A 19,201-nucleotide genomic window follows, 5' to 3' on the forward strand; every position below is an offset into this window, starting at 1 on the left:
TGGGATAGATGCTAGCGGGCTAGAGATGGGTCTCTCTAAAAAAGGTGCATCAGGATAGGTAAGGTCAGAGTGGATATTTTGGAAGGTTAGAAGAAAGCTTCTAGAACAAATCACCTACTTGAAAATGGGGGGAACAATTCCCAAATTGTATTGGGTCAAGGAGGGAATCTAAACCCCTGTAAGAGACCACTGAGAAATTTAAAATAATGGAGCTAAATAGAAAAGACCAGATGCATCCAGAATGGTACTTAAAAGAGATGTCTTTAGCCTTAAAGTCTTTAAATTTTTAATGAAGAGGAATGGGAGTAAATTAACTGGTCAATTCAAGCAGCTTTGAAAAGAGCAGTGCGTGATGGTCGCAGACATTTGTAGAAAACTCATTCCGCGGTAGACCCAGTTCTGTGTGTGGGTGAATTCCTCTAAGCCTGACCATGCCACCGTTTGGGGGACTGTTATCATTATTATCATAGTGCAGAGAGGAAGCGGAAGCCTTGGGAGATCAGATAATATACCCCTCATATTAAGGTTTGGACAGGATCCAAACCTGGCCACCTGACTCCAAAATTCATATTCCTAACCAATGCATGATATAATGCAAATGCAGGTATGTAGGATGAAGGGGGAAAAAAAAGCAAGACTAACAATTCATAAAGTAGAATAAAACCCAGTGGAATTGATAAACATACCCACAGCTGCTGCTTTCAATTGATAGCATAATAGTTAACAAAGAAGATGAGCCAACTGAAAACTCACACCAAAGTTGTTATGAATGAAAACACGCTTACCACACACATGCACTGAAATTCTATTGCTTTCTCTTATAAAATATTTTATTTTAGTTGTAGATGGACACAATACCTTTATTTTATTTATTTATTTTTATGTGGTGCTGAGGATGGACCCAGGGCCTCACAGGGGCTAGGCAGGCGCTCCACCCCTGAGCCACTGCCCCAGCCCCCTATTGCTTTCTTATTTGCAAACAAAGACCAGTTGGCAAACAAAATGGAAAAACATCAAATTCACAGTAGCGTTAAAAAAGAGTCCAAAAAGAAGAAGAATCCCTCAGATGATACTAAGCAAGAAATGTGCAGAAACGATATGGAGAAAACTCAAGACTTTGGGGGGAGGGGGGGATGTAAAATAAGACTTCAAACAAGATAACGATCAATTCCTGGGGGAATGACCTGGGGTTATCCAAACGTCCATTATCTTGAATTTATTTCCTAAATTTTAAGATCATTTCACTCAAAGTCCCAATCATTTTTTTTTTTTTTGGATGCAGGGACGGACTTAATGCAATTCCAGTAAAAAATTTCCTCTGATATTTTAAAAATCTTGATTATACAAATTCTAAAGTTGTCTTGGAGAATAAGCATGCGGTGATAGCTAAGAAAATGTTGAAAATCAGGATAATGAGAGAGGACTTCCCTGCCAAGATGCAGCCTATTACAAAGCTACTATAATTAAAACCCCTATTGCCACACTTCAAGACAGATCAGTGGAAAAAACAGGAGGCCCAGAGACAGACTCCAGTGTGTGTAATTATTGAACTATAATAAAGTTGGCATTTGAAGTCTGTGGGAAAGGGATGAATTATTCAATCAAGGGTGCTGGGACAATTGGTTACCTATTTTGAAAAAAAAAAAAAAAAAAGGCAAATTAGATTCTCATTTCGCATCAGGTTCCAAGACATTGCGGATGGATTAAAGTGAAGTGGAAAAAGAATAATATTTATGTGACCTGAGTGCATGAAGGCTTTTGAAACGTAGTATCCTTTGCTTAGTTTTTCCTTACACCGTCTTTAAAGTTCTATTGTGTATTTCTGTTCTGACTTCTAGCCTTGCTAACACACACACATTGAAGCTTATAATGTCCTATGTGTGGGTTTCTCAATACCTATCAGCTCTCAAGGAATGGAAAACGCAGAGTGTTTCAATTTTATAGCACACTTTCTTCTTTTTTGGGGGGGTGGGGTATTGGGGATTGAACTCAGAGGCACTCGACCACTGAGCCACACCCCCAGCCCTATTTTGTATTTTATTTAGAGACAGGGTCTCACTGAGTTGCTTAGGGCCTCACTGTTGCTGAGGCTGGCTTTGAACTCGCGATCCTCCTGCCTCAGCCTCCAGAGCTGCTGGGATGACAGGCCTGCGCCATCGTGCCTGGCTCAATTTTATCCCCACGTCTTATGACTTATGTTCTCTGTTTCTTTCTCTCTCTCTCTCTCTCTCTCTCTCTCTCTCTGTTTTAAAATTTTATATGTATGGAAAATATAAAAATGAAGAAAAGTTGACAGATTAATATAATGAATCCTCATGTGTACACCACCCAGGTTCAATAATGACCTGTTAGAACCAATGTTTTTCATCAATAACCCTAACCCCAACATACTGAATTATTTTGAATTAAAGTATTTTTTAGAAGTATTTATTTTTTTAGTTATAGGTGGACCCAATATCTTTATTTTATTTTTATGTGGGGCTGAGGATCGAACCCAGTGCCTCATGCATGTGAGGCGAGCACTCTTCCTCCGAGCCACAATCCCAGCCCCATGAATTAAAATATTTTATCCACAAAGAGTTTAAGATGTATCCGCAGGGATAAGAATTCTATTTTTTTAAAGCCACAATACCATGATTACACCAAATTTTTTCTATTTCCCTAATACCAATTACAATAATTCCCTACTATCTTTAAAAAATAGCCAGTATATCATTTCCCTGATTGCCTCATAATTTTTTGAACTATTTGTTTATGCAAATTAGGATTCCAAGAAGGTCCACCACATATTGCATTTAATGGATCAGTTTCTTTTATATACCTATCTATCTATCTATACATATCTTTAGATGTTGATGGACCTTTATTTGATTGATTTATTTTTATGTGGTGCTGAGAATCAAACCCTGTACCTCACACATGCTAGGCAAACACTCTACCACTGAGCCACAACCCCGGCCTGGATCTGTTTCTTAAATTTGTTTGAATATGTAAGTTTCTCCTCTATATCCTCCCTCTTGCAGTTTGTGGAAAAAAAATCATATTGGTTGCTTTTGAACTTGTCCATATTCTGTTCCTTTTGTGTGAGTGTGGGGTTGGAGGTTGGGCGATGGCTTCTCTGTGGTGTCATTGAAGATGATTCCCCCATTGCCTGTATTTTTTGTAAATTTGTAGTTGCATTAAGAGGCCTGAACTGACAGAGACTCGGTTACTTGGCTGAGTTCTTCCTAGATGGCGGGGTCAGTTTTTGTCGAGGCCGGCGGTATCTTTTTGCAATTGAGCCGCTATTGATGATGGTTCTCTGGATGCATTATATCACTAGGGGGTAGCTTTCATGTACTCAGAAAGAGCCTCAGAAAGGCTCTGGGCTGGTCTAAAAGCTTGGTGCCCGTCCTCCTGGAACTAGGAGATTATAAAAGACTGTAAAAGACAAAACTAAAAAAAAAAAAAAAAATCAAACAAATAAAAAATCAGTTGTATTTTGCATATATTTTCTGACTACCCCTTCCTCTGACCGATCTCCAGATAGCAGAGCCATACCGTAGAGGCATTTAATGCCCATAATTCCAATACACACGTATGGACCTGAACACAATCTACTTCATCCGCTGCCTGATTTAAGAAACAACGTTGTATTTTCAGACCCATAGAAGTCTAGGCCCTTTAAGGGGTCTTCAGGTGACCTGGAACATATGTGATCTTTTGAACCCCAGTTAACCCCAATCAGTGCCGGTGCGAGGTGCAACCTTCGTATACACGAGAGTTTACCATCCACAAAGGACAAAATGCAAAACGTTCTTGTTTATTTTGGCGTAAAACCTTTTCTTGTGTGAAGTCCAAGTTTAACGATCTCTCTGCACCCCGGACTCCTTCTGCTCCTTCTTCCCGACCTCTCAACCTGTTTCCTCTTTTGCAGTTTGCTGCTTTGTCGTGCACAAGCGGTGTCATGAATTCGTCACATTCTCCTGCCCCGGCGCGGATAAGGGCCCAGCCTCTGATGTAAGTAATGCACCTTGGTGGCTTTCTCCTGTCCCAAGGTGGCACATTCTTCTGCGTGAATGCTCGTGGTGGGCTTAGACAGACGGGTGGGGCTCTTCTCACTCTAAGGCCTTGGTGGCCCTTACAGCCTCTGAGACAGTTTTCCTTGCAGTGGGGGAAACAAGGAATCAAAATGTATCCAGAGAGGGTTGGCTAGACAGAGTTCCCCTGCTATGATTTTGCTAAACGTCTTTACCCTTGCAGCGGGGTACAGGGGGTGTGCAGGCTCTTGCTGGTTGGCCTCCTGGACAAGGTAGTTTTGGTGGCAATTTACAATGCACTTTATAGTTCTGAGTGCGGGAGGTCTTGATATGGAGGAGCAAGAATTAGGAAGAAATGAGTTAATCCCCCAACTGGGCATCCCAAAGTCTGTTGGGAGGTAGGGAAGCTAGACAAATACTTTTTGTTTGGATCCTCATGAACTTATTTTAATATGGATTAGAAAACCATATTTCATAGTGTTTTTATACTTACTGTAGGGATATAACATTTCCTACCCAAGTAAAGGTTTTGGGGGTTCAGCAAATATAAGTCGATTTAAGGAAAATATTGAGTCAATGACAGGATGAGAAGGATATGGCAAAAGTTTGGGTACAAGTTTGCCCAAATTTGGGGTACTTGGTCGATTGCCGACACAATATCAATTTATAGATCTCACCCTCTTCTTTCCTTTGGGCAGAGTCTGCTTTACATGCCAGAAATTGAAAATGTCTGATACCTTGTGTTCCCAGAAACTGAGAATGTGCTCTAATCCTGCTGTTAGGACCTGAGGGGAAAACTGGGGAAAGGCTTCAAGGAAAAAGTTCTCCTTTCTTTTAAGGAAGAGACATCCCTTTCTTTTACTTTCAGATAATTTTTGTGTGAGGATGTGTGCTTAAGCGTTGTGGCAGCTCTTTTGGGTCAATGAGGGAGACACAGCGGGTTTCCTGGTAGAGTGGAAGAGTTGAAGGAATAGGGGTCGCTGATGACACTGTTGAGCTGCTGAGTCACTTCTGAGTCTTCTTATCCCCCAAAGAGATAAGGCGTTCTCCTTGGTCAAGTATCTTAGGGTATTCTTTTTCTATGTAGCTAGAACTGCCTCATTGCCAGGGCTTTCCACCATCCATAGTGTCCCGCTGTTCAGTGAGGAACTGCATTCAGCATGCCCCACGCCCCACGCCTCACTCCTAGTTCCCTTGTTTTTCTGCTGCTTTCTAGAATTGTCCCCACTGGCTTTGTCTCAGGTCCTGTGATGCACAAAATTGACACTGACCTCGGTTTGTCTGAAATGAGTAGTGATGACCTTCTGTCCTTGAATGTCCTGGACACCTGTTAGCCTCCTACCAGTGTTCCATGGCCATTTTGCTGAAACTCAGGGGACATCTCTGTTGCCCTGTTCATGCGCACGCCTGAGAGTTCGAGCTGCTGATACTTCACCTGGAGAACGAGGACTCGAGGTGCAGAACTCCACCCAACCTACCGCCCGCGCCCCTGCGGGTCTGTCGGCCGAGATGAAAGTTGGAACCGTTTGCCACGTTCTCTGCCTCCTACTCCCTGGGCCTTCGAGGGCTGTTCCTTTGCTGTTCCCTAGGAAACCAGGCAGGGGGGTCTTGGGAGACTGCCTGACCCCCTTACGCAGCTCTCAGATCAAACCAAGACCTGACGCTCGGGTAGTAGACAAGGGGCGTCATTCCCATATTCTGCCTCTCTCTGTCAGATGTATCTGTTGCCCGAGTCAGAAACTCAGTTCAAACTGGATTTTATGAAAAGGGACATTTTTGGTCCCTGGAATTGAAAAGCCCGAGGACTGGCTTTAGGCACTGTAAATCAAAGGGCTTAAATAAAGCCCTCAGGATCCTCTTCCTCCACTCAGCCTTCCTGGGGGTTGGTCTCATTTTCAGGAAGGCTTTTCTCCTGTGGCGGCAGGATGGCGCTCACGCCTTTCGCCTCAGATCTTATCTGCACTGCAACCCCAGGGACAAGACCTAAGGTCTCAGTGGACCACAAGTCACATGGAGCCTGAACGATGGCTTACGCCGATTGGCCAGGCTTGGTCACGGGCTGCTGTGGTTTCTGAATGCTTTGTCTCCCTCCCCAAATTCATAGGTTGACATCCTCGGCCCCAAGGTGATGGCATGAGGAGGTAGGGACGTTGGAAAGTGATCAGGTCATAAGGAAGGAACCTTCACGCATGAAATTAATGCCTTATTAAAAGGGACCCCAGAGAGAGAGATGCCTCACCCCTTCCACCATGTGAGATAACAGCCAGAAAACAGCTGTGGAACGAGGAAACGAGTCTGCCGGTCCCTTCACCTTGGGCTTTCCCTCCAGAACTTGGTATTTCATTATTACCACCCGGTTTTTGGTATTTCATTATCAGCAATCCCGGTGGACGAAGACTGAAGATTCTGTTGCCGAGCGTGTGTCTCGAGGAACAGAATTTTAAGGCAGTGTTCTGAATGGGTTCTGGGGGCTTTGCAATCGAGCCAGTTCCTCCGGAAGATGGCCTGGCTCCTCTGAGTCAGCCTGCGGTCTCTGGTGCTGTTTCCCTAAAGCCCAGGATCGACGGGTCCAGGAATCCAGGGGGTAGAAATGGGGGTGACATCACTGACCATCACCCCTGGTGACCCGTTAGCAATATTTTTGCTTGCTCGTCCCACGAATTTATGCTCTGCTGGCCTAGAGGTCTTAGCTCCAGCAGGAGAGATGCTCGTCCCAGGGACTTGTACGATGATTTTGTTTGAACTGGAAGTTAAGGCCACCAGCTGGCCACGTGGGCCCCTTGTGCCTCGGTGTCAACAGGTCAAGAGAGAGTAATGGGGTTGGCTGGGGTGATTGATCTGGACTCCCAGGGGGAAGCCGGTCTACTCCACAACAGAGCAAGAGAAGAACGTGTCTGGAATACAGGGCTCCCTTAGGGCGTCTCTTAGTACCGCGATTGGGGTCAATGGGAAACTACAGCAGCCCAGGCCGGCAGGGTTAAGGGGAGAAAGTTTGGGTCACGCTGCCTGGGGCTTGCTGAGAGCAAAAGGGAAACACCTGGGCAGCAGGAAGTGGTTTTAAGTACCACTGATGGCCTTGTGATCAGCTAGGGCATAAAGACTGATTGTGAATTCTCTCTTAATTTTGTTTTGAATCCATTTCGTATACATATATATATATACACACACACACACACACACAAATATGAAGCAATTATCTTTGTTTTCTTCCCTGTCTTAGTCTCTTATCCTTGAACATATGATGCATTGATTTCCTATCAGTATTTCAGCACAGTTGGTTTGACATGTTGGTACTTACGATGCAGGATTTCCCGAGAAGAGAAACAGATGCTCGGGGACTTTACCTCCTCTGGGGAAGGGATCGGTGTGTTTTTCAGTTGTGCAAGGTCTCGTTGTATTGACTTGGGTGGAATTACAACCTTGTTATTATTATTTTTTTATTTTGGAAATTTCAGTTGGGTTTGAAGGGATGGGGAGGGTGCCGGGTGGAGCCAGGCTAGGCTTGTGCCGGTGAATTCCATGTGTCAACTTGACTGGGATAAGAGATGCCCAGATTGCTTTTAAAACCATATTCTGAGGTCTATGAGGGTGTTTCTAGAAGGGGTCAGTATTTCAGCGGGTGGATTGAGGAAGGAAGATGGTCTTCACTAGTGTAGACGAGCATCCCTCGTCTGTTGAGGATCCAAAGAGAACAGAAAGGTTGAAGAAGGAGGATCACCCTCTCTGTCAGAGCCGGGACACCCGTCTTGGCACACTTTAGATACCAGTGCCCTTGGTCCTCAACCCTTCAGAGTTGGAGCAGGACTTAGGCCACTGGATCCTTTGCTGCTCACACCTTTGGACTGAGTATACCACTGGCTCTTTTGGTTCTCCAGCTTGCAGACAGCAGGTCCTGGGATTGCTCAGCCTCATAATCACTTGATAGATCCAACCCTGTACTCATATCGACATCCACCTCTATCCCAGGGGCTCTGTTTCTCTGGAGAACCCAGGGCCCACTCCTGGAGATGACAGTCCCAGACACTCACCCCATGGTTTGAGAGTAGGGACTAGACGGTCCCTCCAAGGAACACCAGAGAAGCAGTATTTTGTACGGGTTCCAACCTCAGACTGTGGAACCAGCCTTCATGGGGCTTAAACCTGCATGACTTGGGACAAATGATTTAAATATCTTCTTGCCTTAGGTTCTTAGCTGAAATGGGGGAGATAGTAGTTCTTACCTTATTAGCACTGCTGTGAGTGTCAATGCATAAATATCGATGAAGGCATGTTGGACAGGGTCTGGTATGGAGCGGGAGCTATATTTGCACATGCGATCAAGACAGTGGTGAGAACAATAGTGAACGCAGGTAGGACAGTCAGCAAGGACAGGCCAGGGAAGTCTGAAGGATGGCAGGCTCTCTGTCTGGCACCTGGCCGTCCTTCTCAAGAGAGTGTGGCTCCAGGTGCTAATACCCGCCCCCTTCCCGTGAGGGAAGAGCACAGCCGCGCACTGCTTCCGGCCTGGGGAGAGCAGGAGGCGCTCCCTGCAGCCAGCATGCATGGGACTTGGCAGCCTACCTGCAACGAGTCTGTCTCTGGACACCGTTCCAAGAAGGCCGGTTGGCAGCAAGGGTGATGGATCGGTTCAGGCTCCCGAACTGGCTTGACTGAGTTCATTGACCTTTTTCTGCCTGTAGCTGGAGGCATGATTAAGGATCTGGCCACACCTGCTTGGCCACCTGGCCAGCCTTTCTCTTGGCTGCTCCTGTGTTCATGTAGGTCCAGAGCAAGTGTCCTTTCCTACTGGGTGACCTTGGAGGAGCTTGCGTGCCGCAGGTTCATGGAGCCGAAATGTACAGCTCCGTTCATGAAAAACGGAGGTGTTGAGTTCCAGCCTTTATTCTCTGCTATTCAGAGCCCATCTGATGGTGGCGCACGCCTATAATCCCAGCGGCTCGGGAGGCTGAGGCAGGAGGATGGCAAGTTCAAAGCCAGCCTCAGCAAAAGTGAGGCGCTGAGCAACTCAGTGAGACCCTGCCTCTAAATAAAATGCAAAATAGGGCTGGGGGTGGGGCTCAGTGGTCGAGGGCCCCTGAGTTCAATCCCTGGTCAACCCCTCCCCAACCTAAAAAAATAAATAAATAAAAGCCCATTTGGAGCCAGGATACATCCTGGATATTGGTAGAACTTCGTGAAGTTGACGTCATTCTTCAAGTTGGTCCACATCATGGTTTACTGAGGGAACTTAGTGAACCAGGCACTGTCCCAGTGACCCTAGCTACTGACCCAGTCTTTTAATGCCATTGGGAAGAGACAATATTATATATGGCATTCACCACCAGAGGATCTCAAACATGGTGGAGCTCATGGATGATAACTTCCCGTCATCGATAGGCAGCTTCCGGTCATTGGTCTCATTGAGTCGGAAGAACTCGATTCTGTCTCTTGGGCCTCTGAGAAAGACTGAGTCTCTGGGACTTCCGTAGGCACTGTATATGGACATTATGGGCTATAGACCCCAGCCTCCTGTGAGATCTCAGAGCTAGCAAGAGAGGAATGGCCTCCAAGGGCTGTGACGAGGGTGAGTCAAGCGAATCAAGTCTGGACATAGAGTTAGGGGTTCTTGTCTGGTCGGTGGACATTTGGATCAGCTGGCAGCCACTTGCTGTGGAATGGCCACACTCACATGATGGGCAGTGAGTGGGTAGTTGTGAGCGTGGGTGCCCTGATTTTCCTTCCTTTGGCTTCTACCTTGAGACCACTGTCTGGCTCTGCTTGTTCACATGGTGTTTTCGGGACTCCAAGCAGGAGCACCTCGCCCTGTGCACCAGAGCTTTCTAAGCCTCTGAGTCAGGTTTGCTAATGTCCAACTGGACCAAGCTATGTCAGTCTCAGGGCCAAGTCCAAGTTCAAAGGGCAGAGAAATAGAGTCCACTGCCTCAATGCATAAGGAAAATCTAGGGTGAATCTACTGTGTCTCCTGTTAACCCAAGGGGCCACCACCAAACAGAATCCCGAGGACCCTCACGCTGGACTTCTTAAAAGATCCGCAGACGGCCTCATCCAGGGAGGTGAGCGCACCTCACTCGTTCCCTGCCCCAGGTCCCCAGCTGAATTAGCCACCTTGGGCTACACATGGGTAATGTGGCCTTTTATTGGCCATGTCCATGGTGGTTAAGACATACTTGCATTTAAGGACGGATTCGCTCAGGTACTCCTTAGGGGAATTGGAGCTTGTCTTTTTATTTCTCTGTGCCTCCGTGTCTTAGTTACAACGTATCAGTACAGTGATAATTAAAAAAAAAAAAACATTTACAATGAAAATAAAAAGAGTTAACAAGCAAACGACTGACCAACAGATTGTCAGCAAAAGGAAGCCCCATGTGGAATGCGGGGCTCAGCGCCCACGGGCAGCCAAGGGCGTTGCCACGGCGCCACCTTCTCTCTCATCAAGGAAGGATCCATGCATCTACTTAGCTCTACCCAGAGCATGCCCGAGCGGGGTCATGACTGTGTCCATTTCTATCACTTTGCACAAAATCTCTAATTCAGTGATGCGTTGCTGAGACAAGAACCCAGACTTTGGAGCCAGAAAACCTGGGCGTCAGGTTTCAACTCTGCCATGAACTGCTCCCATGACCTTGGGAAAATAATTTAAATTCTGTGATCATCCGTTGATCGATTTAAAAATGGGCAAAATGAGACTGAAATCATAGGCTTTTTGTGAGTGTTCATGGAGGGCCTCTCCTGGAATGGTACCGGGCACCCAGAAGGCGCTCAATAAATGGCTTTAAAAATCATTATTAATATACGGAGGCATCTCTTCCTGCTCAAGAAAGTATGCAGGCTACTTTCTGACCCGCCAAGGAATGATAGCTAATAATAATAGCTAGCCACATTGATCCCGGGCTCTGCGCCCGTCAGGACAGAAGGGCAGAGGGACTCTGGTTGACTTGTCTAAAAAAGACACTTTCTTCAATATTTTATGGTTTCAGAAATCACTTGTGATCTAAACATTATTAAACCTCATCATTTTCAACCTAAGTATGACAATTCTAGGAATTTCTGCTAAGTAATTATTTAAGGATATGCATCTACTTAGCCAGATTGACCTTCTTCTATGGCATCGGTATTTATAGTAACAAAAATCTGGAAATGACTCAAGTGACTGCCGATTAGGGTTTATGGAAATATATCCATGTGATGAAAGGCTTTGCCGGGATTAAATGTCCCATTGTCTGGGGTGATGGGAAAGTTCTTGGCTGGGATGGTTGCTCTACAGCATCCGTGCTCTTCAAAAACCCATCAAACTCCCTGCTTAAAACCTGTCCATCACTGTATGGAAATTATAGCTTAATAAAGAGTCACAGTGATTAAAATGTCTTCGGCCTGGGGAGATATGGTCAATATATGTTGCTAAATGTAAAAGAGCAGACAGCAGAATATTAGCTATGGCTACAAAATACATGTAGGCAGATGTGAGTTTGGTGTCAACATATCTTATGTACAGAGATATGATAAATGGTGGTATAAAGGTGTATTAAGAATTGTAATGCAAATAATAATAATAATTATTATTTGTGTGTCTTGATTTCAAGTCACCTGAGGCCCTGGAGAAGGAGGGTGAGTTATAGTTGTGCCAGGTCAAGGCCCCACCCATTTCCTGTTCCACAAGAGCGACAGACAGTAAGATCATGTCCATCCTGAAGGCAGAGGTTGACCCCCTCCTGCATGGTGTTCAGGCTTCCTGGCTCAGAAGCAGCAGCCCCCGTGATTTGTGTCCAGTAGGGACCTTTCAGGCCTCCTAGCTCCTTCCAGGACGGAAGCAAGTCAGGATTGAATATCTCTCTTGGCGTCACCGTCACCTGATCTGAAAGCCCCCTCTGTATCTCTTCGTAGTGGTGATTCCATCCAAACCTGTTCGTCCTTCTTCCTCGTTTACCTGTTTTCTGTCTAAACCTGAAAGGGCTGACATTACATCCTCTTCACAAAACACCTCAGTCTGTGGCTTCTGCGTTCATAGCAAAGGTGCTCAGTAGCAGAGGTGCCCGTTATCAAATGCCAAACGGAGGCTTTAGGAGGGAGGGCGTGGGTGGAGGTACCTTGGCCGTGGGTGGGCCTGTCCAGCTCAGAGGTTTGCTGTCACCAAATGTCCCAGATATCCAAAGGACTGCCGTAAGGTTATTTTGTGTTTAATGGGATTAAGACCATCCGTGCAGGAGAAGGAAAAACAGCCCAAGCGGAGCAACTGCTTTGTGGATGACATTGACTCTCCACCCTGATAGAGCCAAGCTCCGCGGCCAGGCATGCTGGAGAGGGGGTGTCTGGGAATGTGGGTTTCCACACAGTGACAAGTCTTGTCCTCGCCATTAGGTTGCATGTGACAGAAACTGCCTTTGGGTTAACTCAAATTAGAAGGGAATTCACTGGAAAAGATACAGTGTACCTCCGGGAGCTGAAAGAAATCTTGAACAACCAGACCAACTCCATCTGATTTAGATTCCTTTAACCCTAAATTCAGATGCTGAAAGGAGAGAGATTATTTGGTCAAGCTCAAGTGACCTAACCAACCCTTGATTGGGCTTTTAAAGTATTTATCTAAACACAGTGGACTTTTCAAAGGGGAATTGAGACACTGTTAGGGAGAAAAAGAAAACAGAGAGGATGCTCTGAGCAAACCCATGCATGTATCCTGAATACTATTTTGCAGATCACAGGTTGGCGGAATGTCTAGTGATTAGTTGGATCAATAATATCTGGAAAGGTTACCAAATTGGTCTGGGGAATCTGCATTTTTAAGAGTTCTCGGGTATTTCTGATGGGTACCCGGGTTTGAATCCCAGGTTCACTGCTGACTGGCTAAATAATCTCGGGCCAGTTACCTAACCTTTCTGTCTCCGCTTCCTCATCTGGAAAAAGATAAAAGGGCACCCCTGTTTCACAGACGAGCCATTTCATGGTCAAGCCTTCATACAGGTCTGGCGCCTTGGACATGCTGATTAATATTCTCACCCATGGTCCTTTTGAGTCTTGTGAGTTTTGGGGAGTCCTGACTTATTTTGGCCTTGAGGGCATCCATCTTCCTTTCCACCAAATGGAAATACCGAGGCATCTCCCATGTGTCCGGTGGGAGAAGGGTCCATGGGTGACCAATGCAGGTCTGTTGACGGTCAAGGGCATTCCAAACACTTCTGCTCCCCTTTGTCCTGGGCCGATGACTTTTGAAGTGCACAACCAGCTAGTAAAGGTCAGAATGAATTGCTTCTAAACGGCCCTTCGTCCCTCACTGTCACCAAGACACAGCGCTTCATGCCTTGGAGGAAGAAGTGACTCTAAGGTGCCAAAGGAACAGAGAACAGGAAACCAACCATTTTTTTTTCCTGTGCAGAGGGGGGAGCTGCAGAGGTTTGAATGAGCCTGAGATATCCTCTCTTAGGAATTATTTTGACTTCTCCTGGTTGGAGGTCAGGACCAGACTCACAGTCTGATAAAGGAAATTTTTTCCCACAAAACCCCAGTCTCCAACCTTGCAGGCCTGGAGGGAAGTGCAGAAATCAGAGGGCAGATGACCCTGGAGGGAGGCACCCTGGAAGGATGTGCAAGGCCCTGGTTCGGGAGTCCAGGGGCCGCATTTCTAGTCTTTCTGTTTGATATTTTTCATTCCCAAAGGCTCCTCCACCTTCAGTGGTCTGGGATTGTAGGATTTCCAAATATTCTTTCATTTAAAAAAGTACTGTCGGAGAGCCAGCATCCATAGATATAACTCTGTTATAGGCATTTTACATACAATGACTCTTTATTCTTCCTTACACCTTACGAGGTAGTGCTAAAGCCAGGTGGGTCAGGGAACCTGCCCGGATCCCTGCTGGCCAGGTTTGGCTGCCTGCCTGTGTGAGAAAGAAGCAATGATGTAAAAAGGGAAGACGAATGTTTCTGCAGTTTGATCCAACTAGGGAGAAGCAGCCAGGTGGTTTCTTTCCCAGTCTTCCAGAAGCTCTTACAATTTATAGAAACAAGAGCCAGGAGGCAGACCCATGCAGATGTAGCTAGCCAGAGAACTCGTGGCATTTCAGCCTCCCTGGGGTGCAGTCTGGCCAGAGGGAGGTCCCTCAGTCTTTCTATGTACCACATGAGGAAGTTCAGGGTACGGAAAAGCAGTTACCAGGAAGTTGCTTTTCATTTTAAAGGGGGCTCTGTTTCACCAGATCCCTGTTCTCACCCCTCATTTCCCAGATGAGGAAACTGAGGCACTCAGACTTGTCCAAGGTCACATGACCAGTAAGGAAGCCCACTTCTAAACCTCGGCAGCCTGGCCCTCATTTCTGGGTTCTTACCTAGTAACACAGCACCCTACAACCTGCACAAAAGCAGCGAACAGAGGTGGGCACCCCTTTTCTCTGAGCACTCTCTTTTTTTGAATATGCTCCCCCCAAACTCTAGGACCCTGCAGCCTGCACCCCATTTGGTCTAGATGCAGGGGAGCCTCTCCCAAGCTGGACCAATCAGATTCCTGCCTCTAGGGATTTAGAATTGGAAATCAAAGTGGCTGGCTTTAGTGAGAGCTGGTCACATGGTTTTTTTTGAAAACTATTGTATGTGAAAAATACTTTGTAAAAAAACTATTATAGCCAGCCGTGGTGCCTGCCCGCCCCCATCGTGGTAACTACTACCCAGGCGACCAATCATTTGCTGGTATCCCACCCTCCAAGGGCAATTCTTATTTTACTTTGGAAAGAACACTTCCTGAGATCTACCCTCTTACTAAACTCTCGAGTGTACAGGATGTTCTTGTTGGCGGCAGGTACCTGGTTGCCCAGAAGATCTCTAGAGCTCATTCATCTTGCTCCATTGGAACTCTGTGACCCTTGATTGGCGACTGCCCATTTCTCCCTCTTTCCTGCCCCTAGCGACAGTCCTCGCATCCCCTGAGTCTACGCAGGTCACTTTAGATACTTCTCCTAAATGTCAGCATGCAGCGTTTGTCAAGGGTCTGGCTTAACATAACGTCCTCAAGGCAACCGTGTCCTTTCGCTTTGTGGAATTTCCTGGTGAATTTTACTGGGGATTGAACTCAGGGGCACACCCCCAGCCCTGTTTTGTATTTTATTTAGAGACAGGGTCTCACCGGGTTGCTTAGTGCCCCGCTTTTGCTGAGGCTGGCTTTGAACTCTTGATCCTCCTGTCTCAGCCTCCGGAGCCCCTGGGATTACAAGTGGGCGCCACCATGTCTGGCGGTAGTTCCACTTTTTAATGTTTTGTGGAACCTCCTTGTGTTTTGTGGGCTTGGGACTCGATTACCCAATTCTCCAAAAAGCATGCAAATGACCAACAGATATATGAAAAATAGTGCTCAGCGTCGATTTATCACCAGGGAAATGCAAATCGAGCCCACAATGAGATCTCACCTCATGCCTAATAAGATAAATAGTATTTTTTAAAAAACCTAAAAGACAACAGGTGCTGGTGAGGACGTGGAGAAATTGGAACCCTTGCACACGGTTGGTGCAAATACAAAATGGTGCAGCTGCTGTGGCAACAGCTTCCCTGCCTTTGAACTCTATGTAAATAAAATGACCCTCTCTGGTGCCCAGGACTTTCCTCTGTGCTCTGCGGTTCCAGTTAATCAGAATGGCCAACTTCTAACCAGCACGGACTGGGCAAGTGAGTAAAGGAGCCATGTTGTGATTGCGGGGGTGTCCAAATGGCCCATGCACACGCTCCAAAAGCTGTCACTCAGCTCTTTAAAGGAACAAGGTCCATATTTTCCAACTTTTCCAGAGAAGGCTGAAATCTCCTAAATTTAGACATTGGCTTATAATTGGAGAATTGCAATGATGTCTTTCTTTTCTTTTTGCACTGGGGATTGAACTCAGAGGGCGCTTAACCTCTGAACCACATCCCCAGTCCTTTTTTGATTTTTTTATTTTGAGACAGGGTCTCCCTGAGTTGCTGAGGGCTGGCTTTGAACTCTGGATCCTCCTGTCTCAGCCTCCTGAGCGCTGGGATGACAGGCGTGCGCCACCATGCCCTGCAGTGGTATCATTTTTTTTAAACACATTTTTGGACTAGATTCATCAGGGGACTTCCAGTTTACAACTTGTGCATTTGCAGGACTCTCAGTGGGAGGTCTCTCTTCTTTTGGAAGGGAGATGTAAATGCAGCCAGATCAGCCTTCTTTGGGAAGTGAAGAGACAGCAACCGTCCAAAGCCAGGAGCTTAAAGGAAGGCAGAGGTCTTTTTGTCTCTTGGAGGTCTAAGCTGGCCCGTTACACCCACTTCCCAAACCTCGCGCCCAGCTCTGATTAGGAACCCATAGCGACAGCGCCCCCTGCTGTCTCAAGCGCTCTCCTGCTGTCCAGTGGGATCTGCAGGCGGGTCCTGCAGTCAGTCACCTGCTTCTCTCAGAGACTCAGGGAAGAGGTCATTCTGCATTCTGAGTCTGCTGTTAGGAGGGACAGCCCAGTCACCCACCGGGACTCACCTTCGCTTCCTGCACTTGGTCAACTACTCCCCCAATCAGACCGTCCCACTCTAACTTTGTATTTTTTTTAAATTGGAAGTGGGGCGAGAACCAGGCTAGGGTGTCCTTCCCTGCACCCCAGACTCACGATTCCTATATGTCGAAAATAGTTCAAGAGTTTCTGGCATTTGTTTGGCTCCTTTCCCTGATCTTGGACTGAAATAGATTTTTCTCTTATTTTTAAACAATACCTTCTGGTACTTTTCGTGGTGGTTTGGGGTGGAGGGCAGAGTGAAGGGTTTCCAGTTGGGGTGCTGCACATGAACCAAGAGCATGGGCTTTGAGGCCAGCTGTATCTTGATGCTGTCACTTCCTAGCTGTGTGCTTTGGATGAGTCTCTTAACCTCTCTGTTCCTCTGTTTCTTCACTTACAGGATGACAGTTATAATACATCTACTTCTTAGAAGTATTAAATAAGTTAACATATGCAAGGAGCTTAGTGTCTGGCATAGCCTATAAATAGTTGCCTGACCCAGATCTACTTTTGCCATCCATCCGGGCCTTTAGGTCCCCTTAGCTCTGCATCTCAGATCTTCCTTGTGAAACTTTGCCTTTGATCCTTTTCTCCCCTTAACTGTAAATCTCCCCAATTCCACGGAGCAGTGGTCAATTCCCCAGGTCTCTTCCCATGTGTTCTCAGACTTACCTTCATCCTCATCTTCTCTCTGCTGCCAAAACTGACTGAATAGTAATTATACCTCCTGAATCATAATTTTAGCTAACACTTAACATAGCACCTATTATATGCCAGGTGCTGTTCTAAGTGATTTGCATACATAGCTTGCCTATTCCTTATCCAAAATGGTTGGAACCAGGAATGTTTAAGATTTCTGATTTTTTTTTAATTGGGAGGATTTTGGAACATTTGCATGTACCTAATGAGATATCTTAGGGACAGGACCCAAATCTCAACACAAAACTCATGTATCTGATACACATAGGCCAAAGGTAATTGTATACAACATTTTGGGTGCACCTGTGTCTGGGCTGTGACCTGTGGCCTGAGGTCAGGTTTGGAGTTCTCATTGTGCAGTTTTGAGGCTCCAAAGGTTTTGGATTTTTGAGCATTTAGAGTTTTCAGATGAGGGGTGCTCAGCTGCACTAACTTATTTAATCAGAGATTTTTAACAAAGTCCTCCTGTCTGAGTCCATGAATGAGTCAAAGTGCCCAGCTGATCTTAAAGTGCACCCAGGGCTGAGAGCCTGGGGGCGGGGGGGAGGCATGCCCATCCACCAGGCCACAGCTCAAGCTTGACTTGTGTGTGGGGGGGCTGCCCTGGCCTCCCTAATGAGGTCAATTCCTCATATGAGGTACACAGAGCCCCACATGCCTCTCCTTGATGTCACACATCAGACAGGTGACTTTACATTTACAGTCAGCCTTCCAAATCTGCAGGTCTCACAAATCTGGATTCAGCCAACCGTGGATTGAGAATCTTTGGAGAAAAAAATAGTTGCATCCGTATTGATCAAGTACCACTTTTTAAAAAATTTAAATCCTTGTCATTATTCCTTAACCAGTACAGTATGACAACTAGGGTTATAACATTTACATTATATTAAGTATTAAAAGTAATCTGGAGCCGGGTGCAGGGTTGCAGGCTTGTAATTCCAGCAGTTCAGGAGGCTGAGGCAGGAGGATCGCGAGTTCAAAGCCAGCCTCAGCAAAAAAGTGAAGTGCTAAACAACCCTGTGAGACCCTGTCTCTAAATAAAATACAAAAAATAGGACTGGGGATGTGGCTCAGTGGTTGAGTGCCCCTGAGTTCAATGCCCGGTACCTAAAAAACAAGGTAATCTAGAGATGATTCAGAGTGGGCCAGAGGATGTGCCTACATTGTATGCAAATACTACCCCTTTTTCTATCAGGGACTTGAGCATCCAAAGTCTTCAGTATCTGCAGGGTCCTAAAACCAATCCCTTGTGAGTGCCAAGGGACAGCTGTATTCACAGGGTGACAAAGAGCTCCAATTCTGTTCCCAGAATCATTCACCGTGAGACCTTCAAAAGTCAACTTCCTTGACTTTTCTGTGCCCCAGTTCTCTCCCCTATTAAACGGGGATAACAAACTTATTTCTCCTGGCCACCAAGGATCAACAGAGATAATGTCAGGCATTATTTGCATGACGCCTGGCAGCCGGGGAGCGCTGTCTGCTACAAGAATAATGATGACATTTATTATCTCCACCTGCAGGTGGGATGTGGGGTCAGTGTCTGCAAAATTTGATCAGCCCTCACCTAGCCCAGGGCGGGGCACTTCATAGCCCTGTCCCTTGAATCTCATAGTGGCCCCCTGTGCTGTTTTCTGTAAAGGAGGAAGGGTAGGACCACCACTTGCAGAGTCTTGTGGATGTCACCTCCTGGTTGGGATCCCGAGGCTCCGAGCCTGCGGGGGCTTGCTGGGTCCAGTCTCCAGCACAGCAGTGGCCGGTGGCGGTCTGCTTTCCCATGCCCTTGGCAGTGACAGGAGACTCCTGTACCTCACACACTTGCCCACCCTTCCACCCCTGCCCTCCCGAGGCTCAGACTCGGCCGTGCCGAGCACCTGGGCTGCAGAGGGTGCCGTGTGCACCGGGGGGGTCGCGCTGACAGTGTCCCCACAGGGTCTAGGTCTGGCGCTTGGGCGACCCCCCCCCCAGGTCGCCAGCCAGCCGTGCTCCAGGGGCGGGGCGGGACGACGG

At 46.7% G+C, this 19,201-nt stretch overlaps 1 protein-coding gene across 2 annotated transcripts in view; it reads left to right on the forward strand.

Moving 5' to 3' along the window:
- The window catches only part of Prkcb (protein kinase C beta), a 262,797-nt gene that overhangs the window by 81,246 nt on the left and 162,350 nt on the right, over window positions 1-19,201 (forward strand). For both annotated transcript variants that reach the window (XM_015490650.2, XM_048789666.1), the window contains exon 2: window positions 3,917-3,999. In XM_015490650.2, the coding sequence (XP_015346136.2) occupies window positions 3,917-3,999 (83 nt within the window). The remainder of the gene's footprint in view (window positions 1-3,916; window positions 4,000-19,201) is intronic.

Source organism: Marmota marmota, unplaced genomic scaffold (genome assembly GCF_001458135.2).
Source record: "Marmota marmota marmota unplaced genomic scaffold, marMar, whole genome shotgun sequence".
Classification (NCBI taxonomy): Eukaryota; Metazoa; Chordata; class Mammalia; order Rodentia; family Sciuridae; genus Marmota; species Marmota marmota.